A 22,451-nucleotide genomic window follows, 5' to 3' on the forward strand; every position below is an offset into this window, starting at 1 on the left:
TTTAAGGGTCTGAATTTCAAATTTTATAAAAATCGGAGCCGATTTAAATTTTTTTCCATACAAACTTTCAACCCCTATTTCAGCCCTTTAGGGTTAAAATTTTTCAAAATCCCTTTTTAGTGGATATTCACATTACGAAAATAGACATCTGTCCAAATTTCACGTTTCTACCATTAGCGGTTACGGCTGTGCGTGCGTCTTACCTCAGTCAGTGAGGACAAGTCCTTTTATATATATAGACTAGCAATGTAATTTCTATACCTATGTTAGTGCATAAATATTTTTGACACCAAAGCGAAGAAATAGAAATATTCATTTAAATAGATATTTCATCTTGAGTGGGTATCGAACCCACAACCAGTCGCGGTTACGATCACATTTTGTACCTCTGCGCTACGGGTGTGCACTTTTTAGTAAATATCTGATTTTTGCAGTCTAATTAGTGTTAAGTTTGGAAGTATAATACTTTATTATAATAAACTAGCAAACTCGGGAGGCTTCGCACGCCGGAACTATACGTATATTTATTTATATATACGTATATTATATATATTTATGAAAATATGAACATATTTTCTTAAATTCTTCTTTCGACATTCGACATTCTTGTATACACAATTTTTTTTTTTTTTGAAAAATATTTTTTCATATCAACTGTCTAGAACTCTATATAAACTAAACTAAATAAAAATATACATTATTAACAAATACTATTTAGACCCCGAGTGGGGATCAAACTCACAATGGTCGCACTGCAATCACACATTTGAGCACCTGCGCCACATTGGCCTCAATTTAAACTTAATAAGCCTATACCAATATTTACAAAGTAATCCAATATTCCACTCGTTCTTCCATATAAGTATTTTGAAATTAAGTTACGTGCATTAGGAAAAACTATTCAAGAACATTGCACGCTAGAATCATCGTGATTGAATAATGTGAGATAAAATGGCGGTTTGTATATTGAATTACTTGAACTAAAAGGTTTTGACCCGCTTGCGCCTTCACGTTGTAGCTTTAAGTGTTATACAATTTAATACACCCTCTACTAGATATATATAGATTATGTACGTGAACTTACATATATAGGGTGTGTAAACAGAGTAGAGAGAGAGCCTAGTAATAGGACTCTCCGCTTCCCACTTTCCGCCGAATTCTGAAGGAATTGTGTATTGAGTGGCGGAATTCAACGCCGTGCTAAACAGATAGATTACTAAACCATTTTGTAATTATAAAGATCATATCTAGTACATATAATAGAACCAGAGCGAAGAAATGAAAATATGAAATATTTAATTTCCTTTCGTTCACGCTTGTGCATACAATAATAATAAATATCAAAATCAAATCAGCTTCATGCTGTATCCTGCACACAGCAGGGTAGGCAGAGGGAACCTAGTGTTAAGTCCGTTTCCACTTTCCGCCGAGTTCTGAAAGCATTGCGTGTTGAGTGGCGGAACTTAACGCCGCGTTTTGCCTCGATTATACATGTCAATATTATATATATACAATTTCAGATTTTCTTTTGGGGAAGTATGTACGTTAATAGTACGATTTTGTTATATATAGGAAGAAAATCTTCATATTAATATATCTTCACAAACAAATTATATATCTAAAGCAATTAAATCCCCAGTCACTTCTAAGTAAATCTATTACATGATAACAATTTAATCTCGTAGGGGTATATTACGAGTTGGGAAATTTTCTCCCGCCGTAACTTCATTTTGTTCCCAAGATATGGGCCCTAAGACGTCGCTCCAAGTAGATCTGTCGAGATAAAGGGAACACGTTCAAAAACGGAGATTGATGAGGACGAGGACTTGCTGAACGGAAATCAGTTTTGTAAATGGTAATATACTTTCAGAGCGATACTTTGTATGAGTTTTCATTATTTATGTACGTTATAACAAACGTATATATGTAGTACATAGTATATATCTAGTGGGTATATCTATTTTATTATTACAAAATGGGATTTAATTTGTCGTTTTTTTTTAAATGATCTCAATTCACTAATAATGACGTGTTTCATTTAAAAATATAAAAAAACCACTCTTCCGAGGGCGGGACAAGGGTCCAAGCCATCGGTGGCAGGGCTCCAGAGAGAGGAACCTCCGCACAATACGCGCCGTCTCTGTGAAGTGTTTCATAAATATTTTTTTATTCTTCTATATTTGATCAATAAAAAATAATAATTTTATTTACATATTTTCATATTATTTAATGACATTTTGACTAAATATAATTTCAGTGAGAAAACAAAACGTCCCACCATATAATTATACCTACCATTCTTATATCCACTGTGTTTCCCACTTATCTGTTAATTTTCGGGACATTGCGAGTTGAGAGGCAAAACCAACGCCTTGCTAGGAAATAAATTTAAAAATTCCTTCCAGTGGAAATCGAACCCACAATCGTCGCGTTTATAATCAAACGCTATGGCTACGTCAAGACGATCTCTGTATAACATATTTTAATTATATTGCTCACCACACCTAAAGATATCATATATAGTTCTCGAAATAATTTGTCTGTTTATAACTATACAATAGAGAATTAGTAAGTGGTACAAACTAAGCGGGAGAAAGTTTTCACGCTCATTAGAACTACATCTTGCACTGATTGCGATGTGTGAATCTTGTTAATTCTTATTAAAGTGGTCCAATAATTACATATACATATATGTATAATCCGTTTTTAACGGAAAACCACCAATTATGAGGTTTATCTTCATCAGCTTCACGCTGTGTCCCGCATGTGGCAGGGTAGGCAGAGGGGGCCTAGTGTTCAGATATTCTGTCCCTCAGAATTCTGCAGAAACTGTTTCCGTCGAATTCTTCAGGCATTGTGTGTTAAGTAGGGGAACTCGACGTCACGCTTTAGCTCCAAAATGAAGAAATGAAAATATTAAGTATTTCATTTCTTCGAGTGGGAATCGAACCCACAATCTGTCACGCTCACACGCTTGTGCCCCTGCGTGGTGCAGGGCCTGGACTGGCCTTGTGTACGGTTATTTATGTTGTAATTGCTTTCTATCGGCAGTATCTAGAGCGTAGGTGCTAGTCCCAATTACGAAATCAAAGTCAATATTTCACTTTTGATTCTGGATTTTCACGGAACACGAAAAATATCAGTATTGTCAATCTAACAAGAAGAAAGACAGTTCTGATAAAAGGAGTCGGCGAGATACTAAAAAAAAAGTTACTTTTCACTGTGTATTTATTTATGGTAGTTTTTCGTAAGCATCAATTAATTTCGCCATGACAACGTTTTGGTATCCTTGAATAGGATATGGAATATAGGGAATATGCCCACATTACATTATAATATAAATATGATTTTATTTTATTATAATTTAGGTAGGCAGAGGGAACCTAGATTTATGGCGATTTAAATTGTTAAAATCATAAATTGATAGTAGAGTTATTTAGTACATTAGAATTTATTTAAATTATTATAAAAAGGGAGATTTAATACACCCATTCGAGTCACTCTCATATTTGTAACTCTCATTTTAGCTTCTCATTTACGTAATACTTGAAATAAGATAAGATAATACTCAGTAAGGAAAATTCTTTTGTCTTTCGAGTTCATGTGTTAGCTAAATTATTCCAATTACGCCTCACGCAGTGTAAGAAATGTACATACATATATTCCCTTATTACGCAGTTCTCGCGACATTTTTATATGGAAACAACCTCCTACTAAAAGCTTGTATCCATTTCATACGTTTCGCACACGTCATTTTCATCCATTTAGAAAAACACGTATGAAATATAGTATCAAAATTCCCAGTTTTAGTTATACTATACTAGCGACATAATCGCGGCTTCGCCCGCTTAAAACTATTTTTATATTATAGCAAAACTAAACAAAACTTTTACATAGATTGTAGTCTATATGTTATTCGGATATATAAGCTATATTACATTAAACGTTCATCAAAATCGGTTCAGTGCTGTGTGTATGGAAGTAGAACCCAGATCCATCGTCATAAACTTTCACATTTACGAGTATAATATAATACTAATTCAAGTAAATTTTTCTAGAGTCATCATAATATAATCATTGGTTATCTATTTAGCATAATACTTACTTCTTTATAAAAAAACCCGACTGCATAAAACAAAAAATCTAACTTAGTTCATCAATTACAATTTTACAGGACTTCTTGTGAAGTATTAATATGTTGAAGAGTAGCTCTTCCAATTTATTATGATGATGTGAACAATATCATTTTTGAGCAGTTATTTAATTCTATTCCTTTTTTCATTGAAAACCAATATCACAGATAAAGTAAACAGATGGAACTGTTGATTATACCATTATAACAGAACGTGCCGAGAATATAACGCCTATATAAATCAAAAGCGCTTGAAAAATAAAACAAGAAAAGCTTGTTTTATTTACTTTGAGGGCAATCGTTGAAATATTAAAGCTTTGCAGAATTAACATCTAAAATCGCATATCTCAAATCTGACATATTAATGTTGCTCTTATTTGGATGAATTTGGTGGAAAATGGGGAAAGGGGTATCTTAAAATATCCAGAAAAAAAACCATGCAAATGTTGCATATTAATGAAACTGATTTTTTTTTTCAATATCTTGTTGTACCATTCATATAATAAGGAAACCTTGTTTTAAGACATTACGTTCCCCAATTTTCGTTCAATGTCCTAAAAAAGGGCGCGTTGAATGGCGGAATTAAACGTCGCGCTTTGTCTTATTACCAGAGCGAGAAAAAATATTTTCCCCAACTGGGGAAAAAACCCATTCCATAATTCCGTAGTATAGACTAATATTTACATTGTAGCGAGACTTTTTACTGTACACCCGAAACATTGTTAAGGTTTCAATAAAAGTAGTATTTTTAAACACAGCATTGCATGTCTGATGAATAGCACAAATAGCACTTTGAAATAGCTCTTCAAGGTTAATTGCAGTTGATGGATCACAAAGCTTATGCATTTATCTATTTTAAAAAAAAAATATAAAAAATAATATTATATTTTCGAATATACCTAAACGAGATGTTTAACGTACGAAGAAGTTCCGCAGACCTTAGTGATATAACACAACGTCTCTCAATTTTCGCCTATAACACTAAAATAGAATATTAGATGGTATAACCCATAGTTTTGTTTTTCCTAAAAATCAGGGGCTCTTATACAAAAACTTGAAATCCTAAAGTGAAAAATATTTACCTCAAAACTTTTATGAAGGTGTTTACCTAAGTAAATTACTTGACAAAGTTCCTAATAATATAACGTAAGAAAAACATTAAAAGAAGAAAAATATACAGTTTATCATAAAATTCAAATAGTTTCTGAGATATTCAATTAAGATTAAACGCTTTTTAGTATGACTCGTTAAAGGTTTTTCACTTAGTCAAATATTTTGGTCGATTTTAAATTTTGGTGATTATTTTTAAAGAATTCTTAATGTCTTTATGGTTTTCAATTCGATTTCTTCTTTCTATAAATACTTGAGGTTCGAAATGAGGATCGAGCCCCCAAGTCTCGCATACAGTCACACGCATAGTCCTGCTCCACAGCTGGCCTCCTGGACTGAAAATATAATTAAGTAAATGCTTAAATATATTCCTTACATTATTATCGGACTGCTTGCTGGTGGAGAACTCGAAATATGACTCATTCCACTCCAGTACCCGTTATGACGAAACGAAGGCGGAATAGACTATTGAAACAAAAAGCCAAGCTTTACAAGCTCGGAAGTCGGATAAAGTAGAATTTTGACTCTTATCTCTATTGCAATAAGGGCAAAAAAAGATTGCTTAACACGCTACAGGCCGTGATAAGTAGGTCACATTTGAGCGTATTGTTCTGACAGAAAGCTAAACATTTTGGATGTCATTTTCTTTGAATTAAACGTGTTCTCAAGCACTTATCCTTCTAAATATGGTTATGTGGAATGGTTGTACGTATGTTTGGGAAACGTGAAAAGGCTTTGTTTGAAATAGGTGCGTCATGGAAGCTTTCTTTAGGTGGATTTGTAAATATTTGTTTAATTTGAATATCTGAACGTATTTTCTTATAAGATTTTAATAACTGACCAGTCGTGGCTTGTGGGTTCGATTTCCATTCGAGGAAATGAAATATTTTATATTTTCATATCTTTGCCCTGGGGTGGAGGCAAAGGGTGGCGTTGAATTCTACCACTCAACACGTCTCCAGAATTCGCCGGAAAGAAGGAAGCGGAGTGTTTTAACACTAGATTCTTCCTGCCTACCCTGTTATACACAGGATACAGCGTGAAGCTGATAATGTTAACTTCAATAGTTTAAAAAATATTTTATTATTTAACCGACTTCTGTAAGAAAAGGAGGTTATCAATTCGACTGTATGTTTTATAAATATTTTTAACTATATTAAAGAATGCTATTTACATTACTGACTTAAACCACGCCTACTTACCAACATTAAATCATAATTTATTTGCCAATTCAATGAAATCATATTTTCTAGTTCAATAAGCAAATATATGCGTGACGACCTTTTCTAGACGTCAAAAATTAACTCATGCATGAACCTCAAACCGACAAGTAAAATTTCTCCTCTATATCTTAAAAGATATGGGGCCCATCTAAATCTAATGCAATTGTTATATGAAGTTCTTTATTTTTCCTAACAGATTCTCGTATATTTTTTTGTTTTTTCTTCGGCTTTTATTTTTTTCTTTTGCAGTACGGAGCCCGAAAAAACGAAATGAAAATAACAAATAGTTCGTCATAAAAGCCTTAGCCAATTTTATATGCAGCTTGTTATTGGACTCTTATGTTGAATGCGTATGAAAATCACTTAAAATTCCCTGAGAACATTGCCATTTCGTCATCCAGACCAGATATTGTCGGTTCGGTCAAATACCACTGTAAGCAAATTAGATCGGTTTTGGTGTTTTCCATTTTGGGGAATTTCCGTTTCCGTGCTTTATTAACTATATCATTCGTTTCTCTTGGCATAAGCAGTCGTAATGCGACAGGTGTATTGCTGTGCAATGAGTACCACATTAAATTGAACGAAGAAGATTCATACAAATAAATATTAATTAATATATTGTTAGAAACCGGAATAGGTTTTCTTCATTACAGTCCACTATCTGAATAAGCAATTAGACAGGTACAATAATTTAAAGAAACCTTCTTTAACATTAAATTTTTTCCTCATTAACCTTTAAAGATGTATTTTTTAGAGATACAGTTGACAAGATAATAGTGTTCTAAATATTATAATTTTTTAAGGAATAATTATTAGCTATTAAATTGAGCTAGTCTAGTTTAATTGTCAAGTTCTTGTCATCAAAAGACTTGAACCAACTAACTCAATTCTCACTAAATATACTTAGATAATATCAAATTAAAAAACGGGCGAAGCCGCAAGGGCTAGCTGTATAAATATATACGGTATCCTTTAAAATATACGCTAAACATTGTAAAATGTAACTTTATATTTAAATTTTACTGTGTCGTTTCAGATTTTTGATCATAAAACGAGATAACGGTTACACTACATTACTCCAATTTTACGGCTGTATGAAACCTCACTCTTTTGCTTATTTATTTTTATAAATTATTTTTATTATTTTATTTTTATTAATTAACTTGTTACTGTATAACCTAACCTAAAAATATATCTTTTTATGTGTTAATTTTGATAAAATAAGCGTATTTTGATTTAATAGGAAGACTAATAATAAAATAACGGATTTCCACCTTCCGTCCTGGAGGGATATCCTGGTCCATGGGGCACAAGAGTGTGACTGTAACGCGACGGTTGTCGACGAACCCACAACCGGAAATATACATTTAAAATGTATATTTCCATTTAATTAAATAAATTTAAATAAATTTTTAATTTCTTCAAGTTCACACATTTGGGCTCCCGCTCCACAATTGGCCTCCTAGGTAGTTAGAAATAATTTTGTAACTACCTACATAATTTTTCATAAGAGAAAACACTTAACGATTAATCTCAAAGGAGTGATTCAGAGAAAATTTTATGACTTTGCAAAATGTTAATCAAACCAACACAATATTTTACGCTTGGCACTTTCAAAAAACAATTTTCACAATCTCAAATTAGAAAGATTGTAAGTTGTGTTAGGTACTTTATGTTGACTTATATAAAAAGACTTGGATTAATATAAATTTAAAAATCGCTTATTCGCTTTAAAAAGCGCGTAATAATTTCTTCTTTCCTAATAAGATATGCATCTAACTAGCGGCTTAACCTAGCCGCAATTGTTTCTTTAATCCAATAAAAAAATAGGAATATTTGAAAATTGGTTTTGTTTTTTTTTTGCTTAATCCACTCTTACGAATTTCGGCGTTATGTAATGAGGCCTATAACGTTCCTCGTTCCTGTATATATAAGCTATCCAATACAAAAAGAATTTTCCAAATCGAATCAGTGAACAATACTTCCACTATATAATAAATTAACTAATATTAAGAATATAATAAAAAAAAATCTATTTCATAATTTAGATATAAATAAAACAAAAGTATTTTAAATATAGAATAAGTATTTTTTCATTGGTAATGTTCCGTTAGCATGCCCAGCTTTTCAACTCATTAATAACCTACAGCGTGTTGTTACTCTGTCGTTTGTGCTGCTAATTTTTAATGAAATCGATTTATTATTCCACTGTTGTCGTATTTCATTATCTTGTCTTTAATGATTAACTATATCTTTTCTATTACTGACACGTGAATAAGGTTATTTTCATTTATTTTTCTACTAAATTATAATAATTTTTAAAAATATAATAAATCTATTGTTAAGACACTCCGTTCTCCACTTTCCGCCGAATTTAGGATACATTGCGTGTTGAGTGGCTTAGTAATCCTAAATGCTTTTACAAACATAGAGAAAGTCCTTGTTAAAGATCTCTCCATCCATCAAAATGGAGTGGGTGATGGAATCTAATCGGCGAAAGTCAATCAACATCAATTGAAAATGACACTATACTTACGAGCCTGATGACTCAAAATCATGAATCCTATATAGTGGTGTCCATCACTCATAGAGATGTTTTGAACAAATAGTACGTTTCACAATACGTACATCCCACAAAACTTCGTTAACATGGAAAGTTTCATTACTTAATAAAATACAATTTAAAATCAAATCAGCTTTACGTTGTATTCCGCACACAGCACGGTAGACAGAGGAATCCTAGTGTTAAGACACTCCGTTCCCCACTTTCCAAAGAATTTCTCGAGGCCTTTGTCTCTGAAATGAAAATAATAATAAATAATAATTGCAAATACCACTTATGTTTTATTTCATTGTTTCAGATGCGCCAACATCTGCTTTTCCTGATACTTCTCACGACCATCACGCTTTCATCAAGTAATGTTCTTCCAATACTGTCTATAAATAAAGTAGACTCAGATACTCTATTGGACGACCAAGAAGGTGACAATACTTTAAATAGCAAACAAACTCGCATAAATCCGAATATATTTTATAAAGTTTTCATTGGAACTTCAAAGGATAATTTACCGAAAAAATCTCGTTTTAAATACTTAGAAAACGACAATAATCCAGAAAGAAAGATTTACAACGGATTAATTGGGAACGAAGATAATTTTGATGACGAGGGCTTTCGAAAAGAACAATGGCACAACTATCCGCGACAATTAGATCGACTTCATAAAAACTCTTTTATATATAAAGAACTTGAAAAAATTCTCCACTCTAACGATTTGGAGCAAACGCAACATAAAAATAATGTTGGGAATGATGTCTATCAGTACACAAGCGATGATATACTCGGTGATTTTGATTCGGATGTTATAGCCGGGCCACTGTTAATTCTCAAAATACGACTGGCGTATTTGACTAATAATTTAAATAATCATGATTCAAATAGACATGTTTATATGGATTCTGGACCAATGGACCTGTCAAAAGAAAATGACGAAATTACCAGGGGAAAGTATGAAATGCTTGATAACGATGATAAATCGATTTTAAATGTGAAGAGAAAGGGAAGATTGAACAAGTCCGACATAGATATCATAGGTAATATTTAGTTTTAATCAATTTTTGTAATTAATAAATTGAAGCTATTTGAAAAATTAATATTTATGATTCGTGTAACGTTAGAGTTTCGTGGACATTTTCTTTTTCTTTAATAAAATTGCTGATTTGGATTTCGGCATACCAATCAATAACCATTTACATCCCTGGTGAGGAGTCTCCATAATGCTTATCAAGTCAATGTTTAACTCCTGCTAATTTAGCTGATGGAGTTAATCAACTAAATTAGCAGGAGTTCTGTCTTTTTGTTATAAATAATACAGAAAAATAAAACTCTATCTCTATGATGATACTTCCTATTTAATATTTCTATATTAAATTACTGATATACTTATTAAAATCACTCACACTAACCTTTATATAATACAGAGACATATTTTTATTGCTTCAGACAACTCCTCAGACGAAAAGAAACTGGTAAAGAAACGTATATTTTCCTTATGGAGCCGTTTGCAAAGTCTTTCACATAGAGGTCATGAATTGCACCATCGTAGACACCTGTACGCATTTTATGGTCTCCCAGAAGACGGAGGAGGAGCCCTCACTGCCGAAACGAGGGCTACCCTAATGCGACCACCTGGATCACCTTTGAGATGGGGCTGAAAATTTCTATTTACTCTGAAATTTAGAATAATTGACATATAAAAACAACTCCTAAATACTTTTATTTATTTAGGATTCTTCCATTTGATGTTTTTAACGCTAACTGTTTATTTTTATTTATATAATATTTTTGAACAAGTAGGCATCGTTAAGGCGCTGAATAGTACAATAATGTGACCAATATTCGTATTAGATATATTTATTTAAATACAATATAATTAATTTAATTTACTGTACATTACATTTTTTATATTCATTTGTGAAGAATTTACTTGTAATACTTAATTATAATAAATACATAGTATAACATATTTGGTACCCTAACTATTTACTCTGATATTATATAAGATATAAAGTAGATATCTGTGCTATTCATTGTTTAAAGCATTATACAAAAAACATTGGTAAAAATGCTAGCAATAAAAATATAATATTATTATTTTAGTTTAGTCTCTCTATGTATTTAAGTAAATACCTTATTCAACTAAAACCAGAAGCTAAATATTATATAAAAACACATATTTCTATGCTTTTTTTACATTTTTGTTTGCAAAATTATATTTATTGAAATAGAACGGTAGAATTGTTGAAATATCTAATAATTAGACAACTATACCTATATACTTACTTGTGTAATATCCATATTATATATTAGTGAAGCTGTGTTACTAAAAACTATAATGATAATAATATACAAATAAAAATTGACAATCGTCTTATTAATGTAAATAAACGCTATGTATATCAACTGTATTTTTTAATTTCCCGCCATTTAATATTGTATGCTGATTCTTTTAATCTGTGGATAAACAATATGGCTGCCTCCTTTAAGAACGCCATCTATTATGAACAATTTAAAATACAGAGTATTTACTGTCAAGTATCATTGTTATTATTGGTGTTAAATGATAACAGATACAATTTAGTATTTATCAAAACATCTTAACAAGGCAATTGAAATTTACAATTAAGATTAGCTAAATAGAAACTGACAATTTAGTTCTACTTTTACCGTGTTATCCTAATAGTTATGTCGGTAAGTACTTAATTCATTTCAAGGTTAGTTAAAAGTTAAAACTAACATAATTAAATAATTATTAGTAATCTAAATAAAAAAGAAGCTACAACTACAGAAAGAATATTATGTTAAAACTTTCTAATTTTATAATTTGATACGCATTTAATTCAATTCAAATTTAATAATTAGTACTACATATACCTACGAAATGTTTACAAAATAATTGTAACATAATAATTTATGCCGAGAGCTATGCATGCTTCAACGGCACAAGTGTGACTGAAAGCGCGACGGTGGTGGGTCGTATCCCACTTGGGGGAATGAATTGTAATTAATTAACATTTTTATTTCTTCGCTCTAGTAATAGGGCAAAGCGCGGCGTTAAATTCCGTAACTCAACACGCAATGCCTCGATCATTCAGCGGAAAGTGGAGAATGGAGCGAAACACTGCACACTAGGTTCCCTCTGACTACCATGCCTTACGCCAAATACAGCTTGAAGTTCCAAAAAACTATTAATAATATAAGTAAAAAAGTGCTAAAATCGTATTCGAAGGTTGAAAGCCGAGTTATACTATACGGCTTCTGGCTATCGTCGTGTAGCTGGAGAGTCCGTGCAGCATTAGTTCTGAAAAACATACCATTTGAAGAACGTAGAATTGATATAGTTCGAGAATGTCAACAACTCACGGATGAATACAAAAACATAAACCCCTCCCAGAAAGTTCCCGCTTTAATCATTGGTAAGATAACAAAATCTATTTTAATATTATATGTAAATGAAGAAGCTGTAGCAAAAAAAATATTGTTTTTAACCTACAGCGAAAATAAAGGGATGTTATAAGTTTGACGTGTATGTGTATGTATGTGGCAACATAGCTCCCAAACGGATGATGCGATTTATAATTTATTTATTTCTTTGTTTGAAAAGTGACTTAATCGAGTGTTCATAGCTTTGATTCAAGAAAATATGTCCATTACTCACAATATATAGTAGATAAGTAACAGTATAAAGTACTTCCAATATATGGACCGTTTATTTTGAAAGTGGTGTAAGTCCATTTTTGAGAAAAATGAGCTATCACGTAATTCATGCTTAATTTAATGTAATTTTTTTATATATAACTAGTCCGTGTTTAATTTCTCAAAAAAAACCCACATTTTGAACAACTTAAAATCGGTCGGTAAATGAAATTGCATAATCATCGACATACTAACCTTTAATTTTCTCGAAACAAAAGAAAATGGACTTACACCACTTTCAAAATAAACGGTCCATATATATATATATCTCAAAACTATTATCTATAAAAGGACTGTATATAGAAAAAGATTTTCGTATATCAATATCTCGACGGTTATAAGTGATATAAAATATGTCAAACACGGGCCATAATACCCAAGGGCAATAGCAAAAGGCAGGTTGAATAATAACTTCCTTCTCGCAAAAAACTCTTTGCTATAAAACCTGATTATTTGGGAGAAGAGTACCAAAATGGAATTTCGATAACACTTTCAAATTTTTACATATATAACGATATATTGACGTCGGTATGGCTGTTCCTGATAGAAATCTCGTAGCTTCCAATAACCGGTTGAAAAAATGAAAAAATATAAAAAATATATTATATTAAATCTGTTCATCGCGTGTTAAAAAGTAATTTTTCAAACTGAACCACAATGATTTATCATAAAAGCTTATGAAATTAAGAATATCACACATATATAAAACATTGACACCTTGTTCTAAGCAAGGAAACTAAATGAATATTCGATTAATTATTCATTAAATGTACCTATCCATATATGTAGTTGATCAAAGAAATAAATAAAATATGCTCTCTCTCTCTCTCTCTCTGCACAGCTTCTAAAATGATACTAAACAGTAGAAAAACATTGAAAATATGACTTTTCTTAAAATATCTTTAAACTATTATTAGAAATAGGTGCTAATACATTTCTAGCGTCACAATCGTAATAAATTTGTACGTATACGAATGGAATACAAAAGAATAACAATAAAAGTGAGCACACATCATTCCACTTCCAATATTTCTTGAGATATAAAAATTTTATGTTGACACAAGCTGCTTACTTCTAAACATGCAATAAAAACTTACGTTTTACCGAAATTCTTCATCTTGTGAAAGATTTCTACTTTATTACATATTTTTAAATCGAACGACTTTGAGGATTTATTTTCGTGTGGTTTTATTCTAGATTGTTTTTTTGACGCTGTAAGTGGCAAATGAAAATATTAAATATTCCGTTTCCTCGACTGGGAATCGAACCCACAACTTATCACGTTTACACTTGTGGCCCTGCGCCACAACTGGCCTCAATATTAGATAGATTTAATATGTAATGATAGGCAAATCTCCAGTCCATACAATATTTTATATTAGATTAATTAGCATGATAATCTCTTCACAGTCAATTACACATCTCGATATCTAATTACGAAACAATACACGGACGGTTATTAGTCGATAATTAATGTGGGAATTTGGTTGGATGTTGTTGTGTCATGGCTGAAAGCCTCATCAAAACCTCACGAGTGCTCTTCACGCGTGATGGTGTTAGACCATGAGATTTGAATTAATTATGCTGTTGAACTCATTGCTAATATTTAAAATGAATAAAAATATTTTTGCGGCGTTGAGTTTTGTTACTCAACCCGCAATGCCTCCGGAATTCGGCAGAAAGTGGGGAACGGGGTGTCTTAACACTAGCCCTCCCTCTGCCTACCCTGCTGTGTGCGTGAAGCAGGAAAAACATTTCTTTTTTATTTGTTAGGTAGTCTAGTGGTTAACAAAACTGACAGGTGCATTGGAGTCGGAAAGAATTAAAATTAAACTTTTATATGTGAATGTATGTTTTTTTTATTATTATTATTACTCCTCTTCTTTCTTTTTTTCATTGGACGATTTCAAAATAGGCGTTTATACATTTTCTTAATAAGTATTTACCTGGTTCTTGATGAAAACGATTACATGAATGATGTTAAATGTGAAATTGAAGTTAAAAATACTTACGAATTGAAGGTTTCGAAATTGAAGCTTAAAAGAACTTACGAATTAGAAATTCTAATCCCAAAAAGAAAAATACCATTCATTACAATTATTTAAGACGCCCAAAACCACCAAAAATACACCAAAACACCAAAAATACTTACTATCGTCATCATACAAAATTAAAAGGTAATAAATTATTATAGAACCGTTTCTAGCAATCATACCAACACAACGCCAACTACTAAATGGATGGGTCAACAACTTCGCAATTCAACGAAATATGACGACCAATAAATTTAATAGAAAAAGCTATTTCAATTGACAAGTATTTAGGTCACTCGTATGCACTAAACAAATAAGTTTTAGAAGTGGAAGGGAAACGAAAATGTGAAAGATTCAAGAGAATTTTTTTAAGTAACTAGAAATACATTATTTGAGACCGTCATGGCACAGCAGAATAGCGTGTGACTGCAAACGCACCAGTTGTGAGTTCGAATTCCGTTTGGGGGAATGGATTTCCTCGCTCTAGTAACAATACAAGACGCGGAATTAAGCTACGCTTCTCGAAACGCAATGTTTCTAAAATAGAGCCGAAGTTGGGGGACAGAGTGTCTCAACACTAGGTTCTTTTTGTCTACACAGCTACATGCGGAATGTAGCGTGAAGCTAAAAAAATAACATTACTTATTAATTACGGATAGGAATTATTTGGAAGATGCCTCAAATGTCTATTGTTGGCGGATGTATATCCCCGACCGGCTTTGTTGGCGATGTCTTTTGTGCCCCGGACTTATAAAAATTCATATTCTTCATTCATTTCCCCACAAAATCTTTGATCTCCCATTCGGAGAAGTTAAATTTATTTCATATTCCACTACATACAATCATTTTATTTCTTGTATGTATGTATGTATTATGTAAATTTGACATATTCGAAATGAAAACGCGAATCCACAATAGAATTGTAAGTCGAATTTTTGGGATAATTTTAGGTAACGAAACATAATTCCTCGTTGATCTCCTGAGGCATTATAACAATAGACCTCTGCCTTATTTTTCTTTAATGTTTTCTCCTAAAAAAGATTTTTCTTATTTATCCTACTTTAAATCAGATTATAATTTCAAATCCAAAATAAATACGTAATTGATTAACAAAAATATTTTTCATTCTTAATTTATTTGAACCATCGTAGTTGACATTAATTAAGGATATTATTTAAAAATTATTTCTCTTTGTAGAATAAAGGAGAAAAACAATAGACAATCTCATAGCAATCAAAAGTAAATTGCTTTTCATTAGAAACAAATCGATGGCTGCCCCTCGCCACTTGCTTTGAATTTTGTGGTTATTCACACTGTGGTTTAGGCTGTTTAGTAAAGTTTTTTTTTTTTTTTGTTTAAAAAATATGCAAGTGACATCGTTTAACTTAAAAAACTTAATAATACTGATATTTAAAATATAAAAAATTATTTAGACTTAAATATACCTATTACATATTCGTACCTTTAATGTTAAAATTCCATTAAATAATAAGATGTATGTGAAACAAATTTTTAATTTTGCGATTTTTTTCTGGTTAATTAATAATATTCTTTTTATTTACATTTACACCCCAACGTCTATCCATGTTGATTAAATTGATTGAAATGTTTAATTTGAACATAAAATAATTTTATTGAATATATTTGAACGATTTGTAAAATGACTCCTATATTAAAATGCAAGCACAAAATGAACAAAAGGGATTTAAAATTTTCGTTCTCAATATCTATTACCTAAAACCTATTTATTTATTACATAGATGGAAATACTGTTATTGAGTCTATGGCTATACTTCAATATTTAGAAGACACTCGACCCAATCCCAGTCTGCTGCCCATCACACCACTGGAAAGAGCTCGCATGAGAGAAATATGTGAAGTAAGCAACTGAATACATTTTCTTTTTCCTCACGCATTTTTGTCATGTCGAAAGATAGGATTTTTTAAAATATTTTTAAACCTTTAAAAAGAAAACGAAAAATATTTTGTTGTTTTTTAGAGTAAATGCCCAGCATATGCATCAGCTACAATCTTTATTGTACAGGCAAAATATACATAACTTAAGTAAATATTTGGGTGTAAAATTGTTTTGCTTAAGAAGTGAGTGACGGAATTCTTCGTCGTGTTTTCGTATCAGGCTGGCAAAATTAAAAAAAATCCTACGAATTACCACTGAATCCACTACCGTTGCGTCCAGTGAGTCGCTGTCCCACTGCGCCATAATGGTTTTAAATTAGCTAATCTCTATTATTATTTTTTAAATGTATCGGTTAGACTCAAAAATAATTATAATAATCCTTAACGTATCATATATTGTTGTTATACGATAGCAATAAACTTAACAGGAACCCACACGTATAAAAGAGAACTATACATTTTTCATACAAATTTTAACGTCACTCAGCGAAGTTTTCATCGTTTTTAATAAAAGGAAACTTGAATGGCATTGTATTTTACAGACTATAGTGTCTGGAATACAGCCCCTGCAGAATTTAGGTCTGAAACGTCATTTTGAAAAAGAAGATCAATATTTGAAGTTCACCAAATATTGGAGTGAACGAGGTTTGGAATCTCTAGAGGCATTGTTGAGGAACTCGGCGGGACGATTTTGCGTTAAGGATCAATTGTCTATGGCTGATTTGTGTTTGGTGCCACAGTTGTACAATGCTGTTACAAGGTAAGGCTTTGTTGATTTTATAGTCGCTAGCAAAAGTAATAATGTAAAGAGATATATAATAATTTTACTTTTTCTTTTTGGTTTGTATTTTAAATTAGTTTCTATAGATAGACATCGTTTTAAGATAGATATGTAGATTGTAAGTATGTAAAAATATACCTTATCTAAATTTTATGGCAATTTATCGTATTTTTTTAGCTTCATATTGTATCTCGTACATAGCAGGGTACGCCGTGGGAACTTGGGAGAAACTAGTGTTAGGATACTCCGTTCCGATTAAGACACTTCTGTTTTCCATTTTTCGCCGAATTCTGGAGACATTGCGTATTGAATAATAGAATCTTCGAATGGGAATCGATCCCACAATCTGTTGTTTATAGTCGCATTCTTGCCGCCTCATACGTTACATAAAAAAAACATTTAATAATATAAATTAAATTCTTATATCGTTTAATTCAGTGAATGACTAAAATAAACAAATGTATGTATACATAGAACTTTACGCGAGTATGCGACGCAAATGGCCACTTATATATTAAACCAGGCTACGGATTTATTATACTACTATACTTATTTATAGTGTTTTGTACTACATCTATTACACATTCGTAGTCTAATCTAGTGATGTATTACTCTGTTTTCTCCTTTATATAAATCATTATTGTAGAATAAAAACATAGCTATAAGCAAAATTTCACTAAACTTGAAATTAACATAATCTAAATTCAAATACCTATTAAAATGAATATAAATAAAATTTATATGAACATCATTTTCGTATCTTAGGTAAGGTAATATTCCCAATAGAATAGGACTCGTGATATAAATGAAATCAAATTTTCGTTTTTCCTTTGGGAAATACGTCGGTCCATCATTACTTGTTATTAAGTCGAGAAATAGTGGATTGTCTTTGGAAATATCTTTAAATTGACAAAATTGTCTTTGAATTATAAAAATTATATCTTTTAAAGACTAGATAGAGTTATTGTATCATATTTAAACGATTTTGTGAGGCCTACTTTTCAATTAGGGCGCCGTCGTAGCTTCATTGCGTGATTTGTTACGTGCTTTCCTCCTTCAAATTTATGGGCTCTTGGGTCTGGAGTCAGATTGGGACGAAATATCACACTTGGGAAGTGTAACGAAGATAGATAAGTAAAAATGCTGCTGCACTTAGTAATTACTAACTTTTTACGTTGTTTTATAATATTTACTTAATAATTACAAGCATATGGAAAATACATAATTATTTCAACACAATTTAAGGAAGTGAAAGTATAAGGTTTTTTTTTTATTTCTCTTAAGCATAATTTTCAAATTTACATCGTATATAATATTATTATACCCAAACTTTGTACTAAGCATCTATATTATATTATTATTTCCACAGATAACATAATATGTACGTGACTTATGTTTCTTTACAGACACAAGTTAACCCTGGAGAAGTTCCCAACAGTTTCCAAACTGTACGAGACGCTATTAAAAGAAAAAACTTTCAGGGAGACCCACCCGGAGAACATCAAACATAAAGTGAGCCAATGAAATAAACTATTACTATCAATTATTGAGTCTTTTTTTTTACCTCTTAATCTATAGAACTATTTAAAAAAAAGCAAAAAAAATCATGATCCATAGGGTAGGTAGAGGGAACCTAGTGTTACGGCACTCTGTTCCCCACTTTCCGTTAAATTTTGAAGGCATTGCTTGTTCAGATTCGCCTCAACACCAGAGCGAAGAAACAAAAATATAAATTTTAAAAAAATATTTCATTTCCTCGAGCAGGGATCGAACCCACAACCAGTAGCGTTTTCAAACACGTCTGAATACATTTATGGCTAGATTAATATGATTATAGATGAACATTAGAATATAATTTGATATTAGACAAAAGGGAATAAGACAGACAAAAACAATATAAACAATAAAACGAATCTAAATTCCAAGTCATTATACACGAAGCATTAGGCTTAATATCACGGAACCCAATACTTTAATAATTGTTAAATGGACAAGAATGGCCTTAATAGCCGTCGAGTATATTTAACCGCAATTAAGTATGCAACTTCCAGTCGATGTATATCTCAATCGAGTGTGTAAACGGTGACCTATATTCATTTATATTAGGGAAGGCACTTCAAAGCTAAAATTGTAATCGAATTGGAACGAGACATAATATAGATTAAAGTATCGAGTTTGTGAACGCAATTCACACTTAATTTATCCGAGTAATCGATTTTCACAGATATTTTCAAAGGCAAATAATTATAGATGCTTATTTGTTTGTTAATATAGGGTTGGGTGACTCGTATTTGTGTCTTGTGCGTGTTCAACAAATGTTAGGTTTAATTAATTTTTGTTATATTATTATGTATTAGATTTTTTGAAAATATTTAGATTTATTTTGCGATTTTATTTCATTAGAATATCTGATTTTAGGTCGTTGATATTGAGCGCCGTGGTGGCGCAGTCGAGACGTTTCTGATTTTAATTGATCATAGGATTACAATTCTTTTAGATTAAATGTTAACGTAAGAATATTAAATTATAATTATTAATGTATTGGCGTGTAATGCAACTTTGTTTTTCATATTTATTTCGTAAAATTATAAAAAAAATACAGTCGAATTGATAACCTTCTTTTCTTACAGACGTCTATAACGCCCGAGCTATTTTTAATCGAGTTATAGTTATTTGAGCTTAAATTTTAAAGATTGTTTATAGGATTTTCTTTCATTTACAAGATTTCTATTTTATTTTTGTTTAGTAATGATGGCATTCGTCATTTTTAGGTTGCACATAATAATATAATTAAGAGTAAATGAACAATGTTTCTGAAATACCATTATTCCTTGTTAATCCCGACAAAATTATCATAGCAACTATTATCAGAAACCATTCTATTTAGTCTAAGCTGCAACCGAAATTTCCCCATAAATTGAAATAAATGTCCATTCAATGATGAAATATTATTATTTATATATATTTTCGCATTTATATCAATAAAATAAACTAAACATAACACTAAAATATTCATTTTACAAAATTTCAACAAATAAATTATAGATAAACTCAATTTTGTTTGACAGTATAGTACAAAAATGATAATTTCTTTAGGTACAAATTTAAAAGCATTCAATACAGTGGCAGACGAATGGATCTGATAAATCTTTATCAAAACTCTGTTTCTACCAATGCATAAACCGATCTAACATCAAAGTACTCTTTGTATACATTACAAACTTTTATCTTTTGACAGAATTTTATTTGTGCGACATTTCTATAGAATAGAGCTATCTAATATAATATTTTGTTTTTTCTCGTAGCTTCACGCTATCCTCTCATAGCAGGTTAGGTAGAGGGAACCTGGGAACCTAATGTTAGTAGACCCGTGGCCATTATGACATTTCCGTTCGCCTTTCTCGCACTTTCCGTGGAATTCTGGAAGCATTGCTTGTTGAGTCGCAGAAATACACTATTAATCAGAAATACACTAGATAAAAATTATAACATTATTAGAACACAAAAGTAATCCACATTAGCAAATAAATAATTACATAATTCAATCGAGCGAAACCGCGGGCGAGTTGTTAGTGTTTTAAGACTAAATTTCAAAGGAAATTTTCAGAAGCTCTTATCTTGATTTAACTTGAGGACGTTATGTTCGATTAAGTGATTTCCGAAGAGAGCGCGAGAAGGTGAGGAGAAATGATTACGTGCTAACGTATTAACTGCTTGTGAAAGCTCAGTGGAAATAAATTAACATTTTGTATTAGCACCCTTTTTATAATAGAATATTTTTCTATCTACAGCTATTATATTATTATTTCTTTATTTATTTACCGTTTACTTTTTACGCTCATGTTTCTATGAATATTTTAAACTATCAATTTTTTTTCAGCTTCACCTAATACTCAAGGCATTGCGTGTTGAGTGGCGGATTTGAACGCCCGGCTTTGCCTTGTTACCAGAGCAATTAAATGAAAATATTAAATAATTAAATCCCTCGAGTGGAAATCGAACTTGCAAACGACGAGTTATCATATACCACATCACGCAGCCTTTATATTACATGTATCACGTGATGTTAAATATATATATATATATATATATATATATATATATATATATATATATACTAGCGGCCCGCTCGCGGTTTCACCCGCGTGAACTATGTTATTATTAATTTCTGTCTCCATGACTACGTCCTAGTGACGTCCATGCAAAATGTGACACTCCTAGCATTTGTAGTAACGAAGTTTCACACAAACTTTCATCCCCAAAAACAACCCGTGAGAAGTCAAATATTGCAAATTCCCGTCTTAGCGAGCACCTACGTCCTATAAATGACTCCTATGCAAAATTTGAGATTCCTAGCACATGTAGTTTCTGAGATTTCGTGATGAGTGAGTGACCTTTCGATTTTATATATATTATTTATATATATATAAACATATAAAAAGAACTAAAATATATGTTTACACATATTTCAATTTTCCCATACAATAAACAAGATACATTGCACCACAAAGAAACAATAATTAAAGAAGCCAGCATCTAACAACAACACTAATCTATTTATAATGAAAATGTCTGCGCTTCTAACTACATTTAGTTCTTTAACCGTCCAAGTGAATAGAGCTAACGATCCTGATGTCAACAAACTTTTGGAAAGTGAAAACTGAAACTTGTAATACAAGCTGCATTTTATATTTACAATTACGAGTTATAAAATATATATGTTTTTCATTGAAAAGAGTTAAAAGTTTATATTTTTTTTAACGGCGTTGAGTTTCGCCAATCAACATGCAATATCTCCAGGATTCGGCGGGAAATGAAATACGGAACTATTTTAATGGCAGCAATGTCTTAACACAAGATCCCAGATCCCCAGGTATGTGAGGGATACGGCGTGAAGCTGAAAAATCCTTGCTATAGTCCCTACAGGTTACGACAGGTGATACATATTGTAGATACATACTTATAATTAGCTTAGTTAAGCTAACTTATAATATATGCGGGC

At 31.4% G+C, this 22,451-nt stretch overlaps 2 protein-coding genes across 2 annotated transcripts in view; both read left to right on the forward strand.

The window, feature by feature from the left end:
- Window positions 1-11,426, forward strand: part of LOC146534695 (uncharacterized) — a 34,486-nt gene extending 23,060 nt beyond the window's left edge. Inside the window, exons 2-3 of the mRNA XM_085192476.1 lie at window positions 9,327-10,056; window positions 10,466-11,426. Coding sequence (XP_085048602.1) covers window positions 9,327-10,056; window positions 10,466-10,677 — 942 coding nt within the window. The 3' untranslated portion in view covers window positions 10,678-11,426. The remainder of the gene's footprint in view (window positions 1-9,326; window positions 10,057-10,465) is intronic.
- A 129-nt stretch (window positions 11,427-11,555) lies between these two features.
- LOC146534696 (putative maleylacetoacetate isomerase 1) lies at window positions 11,556-18,995 on the forward strand. Its single transcript, XM_085193011.1, has 5 exons — window positions 11,556-11,713; window positions 12,252-12,438; window positions 16,512-16,630; window positions 17,211-17,428; window positions 18,856-18,995. The coding sequence occupies exons 1-5, from the start codon at window positions 11,708-11,710 to the stop codon at window positions 18,971-18,973; spliced, it is 648 nt and encodes a 215-aa protein (XP_085049137.1). The 5' UTR covers window positions 11,556-11,707; the 3' UTR covers window positions 18,974-18,995.
- Window positions 18,996-22,451: the final 3,456 nt, after the last annotated feature.

This window comes from Heliconius melpomene, chromosome 11 (assembly GCF_056956725.1).
Source record: "Heliconius melpomene rosina isolate 202511_hmr_F chromosome 11, ASM5695672v1, whole genome shotgun sequence".
In the NCBI taxonomy this organism is placed as follows: Eukaryota; Metazoa; Arthropoda; class Insecta; order Lepidoptera; family Nymphalidae; genus Heliconius; species Heliconius melpomene.